This window comes from Saccostrea echinata, unplaced genomic scaffold (assembly GCF_033153115.1).
Source record: "Saccostrea echinata isolate AGI-Se365-2 ecotype Australia unplaced genomic scaffold, CSIRO_AGI_Sech_v1 ptg000047l, whole genome shotgun sequence".
Lineage (NCBI taxonomy): Eukaryota > Metazoa > Mollusca > Bivalvia > Ostreida > Ostreidae > Saccostrea > Saccostrea echinata.
Window position 1 is genome coordinate 688,266 of NW_026889796.1, and position 6,374 is coordinate 694,639.

Genomic DNA, 6,374 nt, shown 5'->3' on the forward strand with positions numbered 1-6,374 from the left:
CTATATTTAGAATGACTTGCATCACGTTTCAGGATGATTCTGTGCTACATAAATTGTTCTGATAAGAATAACAAGTACGTGCACTTGTAAACGCTCCATTCAAAACAAAAGTGTAGCGCATAAAATGTGTAATGCTTGTTTTACAATGTTAAAAGGAAAAGGTTAATGTTTGTGAAGTAATTAGAGAATTATTAACTCGCAAATTATATATAATTATTATATGACTATTGTGCACTATTTGATGTATATATAGGAACAGTAAATAATTTTGAGCATTTGGTCTCTTTCAAGACTGGGCTGTTCTCTCTTATTCATAGGTAACTATGAAGAGAGGACAGCTAATTTTAGAGAGAGAGAGAGAGGGGGGGGGGCATACAGACTGCAATATTGCAATGTTATATTTCAATAAACATAAAACAACATATGTAGAGGAAATTATTGCAAGCCATTATGAATGTAGAACACACATACTTTAGTGCAAACTGGGCATACTAACTCTACAATGTATATATACTGTGATGATTAAGTGATCCTCTGTCGAGAAGTTGACCTTACGATTAAGGTGATTACTTTTTTTGGTGTATGTATGCTTACAAAAATTTACAAAAACTGATTCAGAAAATTATTTAAAAATAAAAGAAATACCAAAATGCAAATGACTCAGCTTATAAAATTGCCATTAAATCAAATTTAAAGTTAACGTGTCTTCAGTGATTGATTAACTTGTGAGAAATATGTCAGTTAAAATACAATTCATTTACAGCTTGCTAAGTGAAGATCTTACCTTCACTGTAGATATTATTCAGCCACCTACATTGTATTTATAATCTATTTAGAAAGAATAATGATCAGGCGCGGATCCAGGATTTGAAGTTAGAGGGGGCGCAAAAAGTAGGCAGGGGGTCTGGGGGCCGCTTTGAGGCCCCCAGTGGGTCCAGGGGGCGAAGCTCCCGGGAGCTCCTGGATTCTAGAGATTTTGTAGGGTAAAAATGAGGTCTACCAAGTAGAAATTTTTACATTTTCTCGACGAAACTATGATTTACGCTAACTTTGACAATTTTAGGGGGGGGGGGCGCCGGGGGCGCCCCCCCTTAAATCTGCCACTGATGATGAGTAAACGTTTCACAAAAGGACAATAATTATGGTAGTTACTAGTATAGGTCGTTTTTTAAAAAAATGGATTAAAGTCCCACCAATAATTTGATATGATAAAATGAAATGAAGTAAGAAGTCATTAGAACACGCCTTGGTTTTTTTTTGCGGAAAGACAACAAGGCATAAATGATCCCCCCCCCTTCAAATCATGGAATAGCAAACGTATTACCCCCAACAACTTGTGAGTATTTTATTTTTAAAATTGCTTGGTTGAGAACTTAAATAGTCGAATAACTTGTCTTTCTTTTTGTGTCTTTATTTTGGTATAAAAATTATCTGCAATGAATACATGGTTTTAATTTTTCAAAATTATATTTTTTCAAAGGTGTTATCAATTAACATGTTTATTTAATTTATTTTTGCTGCTGCATAGATTGAAAAAATCGTTATGGAACCCATTTTTATTTTTAATTTGTATATTTAGAAAATGCATCATACGACAACACATGTCAAACTTTACCTAATCTACACGATGAAACTATTTCAAGTATATTTCATTCATTTTTACAAGTGACATGTCATGAATTTTACATTTTTACCTTTCAACCCATCTATAGTTTAGAGTGGAATCAGTTCTTTTTAGACATTGGACGTTCAATGATGTATGTTAAAGTACTCTATATTCATTCTTATAATAAACTATAAGATGATTGTAGGCTTCCATATACTAAATATGTAAAACGATACTTATACACTCATTGATTCAATGATATGAGATTCGCTTGACATATATATTATGTGTGTCACTATAACTGAAGCTCAGTTCATAGTCCTAATAGGCCATAGAACATATCATATACCTTACGCGACAATCTCATTTTATATTCTTTGTTATATATCTGAATCTGTCTATAAATCTTAACGAGGAATGGTTACTGAAAGGGTATCCTAGTTTTTGAAGCAAAGGTCGCATAACTACTAGTATATCAAGATCTGCTATTTTAGATTTAATGTAGTTCGTTATATACTTTTAAAACTTCTTCTACACCATTCAAAAGAATTCAATCGTCAGAATTAGATTAATCGTGATGGAGAAAATTATTATTGAGAAAGAGTAAATTGAATTTTGGTTGTTTTAATATATATATATATATATATTCAAAATTACTGTTTAGTTTGCTGTAAACGCACAATTATATTCGAGTACTTAGTATAATACAAAGTGTGGAGTATAAGCATTTTTTAACACTGGACTTTCTATATTCTAGTATGTACAAAAATTATGGCAATGGTGAGTTCAGAGATATTTAAGTTTTGCTGCATTTTTGGTAATTCATAGTTCCGACTTTTCTCCCGAAGCTCCGCCCACCTTAGTTACTGTAACTAAGTCCCACATGTTCATCATCCTCGGTCGCGACCGACAGTTTAAAGTCGATTCCGGACGATTTCTGTGTGAAATATCTACCCAACAGTTCAAATTTATCGGAAAAAGTTTTACAAAAGGGTTTGAATTACTTTACCCAAGGATACATTCATAATATTAAGATTTTCAGTTTGGATAACTCCGTACAAGTTGCAGCACTGGAGGTCAATCATACAGTGATATTTTTTCTTGCATTCTACAAAGACATCGTATTATTATGATCTCACGAATATTTATGAGAGTACCTACGATCCACCAATTAAATTCTGCATTTGAATAATTAAATTCTGCACTTGTATACTATAATAAAAGGATTTTGTTTTGGTATTTTTGTTGTATATTTTTATTTCTTCTTAAGAATATCAGATGTAATTTTATTTTTTTTTTTCCTTCGTAGACAAAAAGATCAGTCAATGATAGCCTTTGCTGGATGACGTATTAAACTTGCATATTAAACATTGCAGACCTTGTTTGATTCATTTCTCTACTAATTAATTAAGAACCCGGGAGTAAGTGTTATGGTAAATTTTACATCATACAAGTACTGGAAAATACTGAAAAAAAATATCTTTTAAAGATCTTCTACATAACAGCAATGTTATACAAGACATATTGATATTGAAGCATCCCCATCCTATATGAATCACTAATATCGCGATCCTTTCGAAGCAGTCTAGTTGCTTCCTGTAGAGCTTTGACTTCTTCTTTGTTTCTGTTTTTATTTTACCTTATCATAATAAAGTTTTAGCTTATACATAAAAGCAAACACAATATGAAAAAATCTTGTGTGTGTGTGGGGGGGGGGGGGGTAATATTTTTGTCCAGAAGAAAAATTAGACAAGTCCCTAGATTAATTAATCAGATATCGGATTCTTTTTAACTGGGTTTTCAACTCTGAAACATATAGGTAAACTTAAATTATCCTAAAGGAAAATTATACAAGTCCCTAGATTAATTCATCGGATATTGGAAATTTATGTAAGAACTAGGTTTTCCACTTTGAAACATATAGATAAACTTGTTGAAGTTTCCTGACACGGGATCAGGTAAGACTTTTAAACTGATTATTTGAAATAAAAAGACAACATGAGACCAGTCCATTCTTCCTTTTGATTTAAAAAATCATTCAAAGAAGACATCAACGTTTTCTAATCAAAAATTTACCTGAATATATTTTAAAATTTTATTTTTCCCTCAGACAAAAAACAAAATAAAGAAAAGAAAGGAAATAACAACGGCCTTGAGGTGTAAATTTCATCATGATGAAAAAAGAGCATACATTGAATGAAATGCACGTGCGTGTTACTGACAGATTACTGCCTCGGGAAACATTTAATGTCGTGGCGAATAATGAATGACAAGCTCATTTAAATATGTATTGTTAACGTGGAAAGGACAAACTGCATCTTTTGACAACAGGTTTGTGGGATTTTTTTTGTATCTCTAAACAAAAGTAATGCATATATTTCAAGTTTAAGATAAATTACAAATTTTCAAAATAACTGCCAACAACGTTGGCTCGTAATTTGCGCTAAACAGATGTTTAAAACTGTTTCTAAATATATCTTTCTCCATGACCTACACGATATAATGGTTGTAATATTCCATCACAGTAACGAAATGTGGTTAAGTCGTTTCATCTTTTTATTTAAAGTACTGTTATATTTTACTACTGTAACTATTTTCTTTTTATTATGTTATACATGCGTAACGTTTTCAAGGTTGCAAGTGCCTTGATTGATGTACAAAATTATTTTGTTTGCTTTGAATAAAAAATATATTACTAATAATTATTTTAATTTTAAGAGTTTATATATGGTGTAGTTTATTGTTTTGATTAATTTTAGTTATTTGAATTTCTAGTTAATACCATGGTTAAGACGATACCATTATTTATTGGAGCGGGAACATTGACGCTAGCCATTATAGTATTATACAACGTATCACAACCTGATAATCACATTATAAAATTTTTTCGACGTAATCGAACAAATGATGAAAAGAATTCCGTCTCATTAAATATACCAGTAAAAATATCAGCACAGGAATTCCACCTAGAAAAATTACCACCGGAATCACCGGCTAGAAAAATGTTTGAAAAAGAACTTTCCAGAATAAGTTACAATTTAAAATCCGGTCAAATTGCTGATTATGGACCAGGATCTTCTGTTGTGTATTTCGATGGAGATGTTGAGAAAACTGTACAGCCTAATTCAATGCTTTCTGAAGCTGTGATAATTCCTGAACAACAACAAACAGATCTCAATTTACACAATCTACTTACTAATGAAAATGGAAAGCTATCGAATATTCCTTCTCAGCTTAATTCAGAAACTCATAAAGGAATACAGAATGTCCCTATTAACTCAAATAACCCAAAGGTAATTCAAAACACACAGCTTCTAAATGTCCCTACTAATCAAAATTCTCAAAATGACCATTTACAAAATGTTCCTGTCGTGCGAAGTGACCCAAATGCACAAATGCCAAATGCACAAATGCACCAAATGCAAAATGTACAAATGCCAAATGCACAAATGTTAAATTCACAAATGCCAAATGTTCATAATCCGCAAGATTGGAAAATCATAAACCAAAGTGCACAACTATCAGCAAATGAAATAGAAGCACACGACAATCAATTAGAAAATCAACCTGGTCTGCAGAATCAGCAAAACTCAATGGCGAAAATAAACTATAATTCTGGTGGTGTTTGGCAGCCAGTAGAACAGAGCCATCATTTGTCGGGTATTGTTCAAAGTGTTCAGAAAGACCCAAAGGCGGGAGCAACTTATTGATGATTTGGACTGTGTGAAGATGTCGCCATGCTTTTATCTTTTCTAATTAAATTAGAAGCTATTGTTTTTTTAAAGTATTACAGTATATGTATTTTAAAGTTTATTACCTTTATGAGCTTTACATGATTATTTTCAGTATTATTAGAAGGAAACCTTTTTTCGATACTTTTAGTTTGTGTATAAGAAATTAATGTAATAAACAGTTTTTTCAGGTCGCTATGTGGTTTTAAGTACAGCATAATTTGTCTTGTACTTGTTGACTATTTGCAATTGCAAATACTAAGATAACAAACAAATTGGACAAATTTTATGTGGGCAAGATTGACCTTTATACATTTTTATGAGAAATTTTCTTCCTGACTATACATGTATATGGTTTAGTTGAAACATGGAAACATTTTTATAACTTAAATCCAGAGAATGTTGTGTAGCCATCAGGTTTCTCGGAGGCAACTGCTACCCAGACAAGATCTCCAGCAGCAATGCTCACTATAGTCATTTTGCTGCAGTGGGGTCATGCTTTTACATCGTGGCAGTAGTTCAAGTCTTTTTGGACACCGTTAACCATTAATGCGGTTTTGGACACTTTATTTGGAAATGACATCACTGCCCAGTCAAACACGTACTTTCCGGATCGTGGAGCTGTGAAAATTCCTGTTCTGGAATCGTATCCTTCGCCCATATTTTTTTCAACCGATTCATAGATTAGTTTGGATCCTTTAACCACGTTCTGGAAATGTTTCTTTAGTTTCACATTAAAAGCAACAGGGTCACCTAATAAAAATATTCATGCATATTATAGTTCAAAACATTCTTTTTTTATCTAGATAAACATAACTTTTGATTAAATTATTTAACTAAAACAGATAAATATGTAGAGAGAGAGAGGGAGAATTACCCATATTGTATTTTCCATTAATAAACCCCACCTCCTGACAGGTGTGGGCAACACTAGCATAGTCTTTCCGGAAGTCTTCTAGACTGGGACGGGGTGACAATCTTGTTTTTCCTTCCATCAATGTTGCTGAGCAGAAAAGCGTCCACATTAAGACTTCTAT

The 6,374-nt window shown here is 32.4% G+C and overlaps 1 protein-coding gene across 1 annotated transcript; it reads left to right on the forward strand.

Moving 5' to 3' along the window:
- The first annotated feature begins 3,854 nt into the window (after positions 1-3,854).
- On the forward strand, positions 3,855-5,531 carry LOC133202394 (uncharacterized). The gene is made up of 2 exons (XM_061338210.1): positions 3,855-3,937; positions 4,382-5,531. The coding sequence occupies exon 2, from the start codon at positions 4,390-4,392 to the stop codon at positions 5,314-5,316; it is 927 nt and encodes a 308-aa protein (XP_061194194.1). The 5' UTR covers positions 3,855-3,937; positions 4,382-4,389; the 3' UTR covers positions 5,317-5,531.
- Positions 5,532-6,374: the final 843 nt, after the last annotated feature.

Bases quoted from the DNA above. Each gene is read 5' to 3' on its own strand.
- LOC133202394 (XM_061338210.1), top strand. From the start codon at position 4,390: ATGGTTAAGACGATACCATTATTTATTGGAGCGGGAACATTGACGCTA.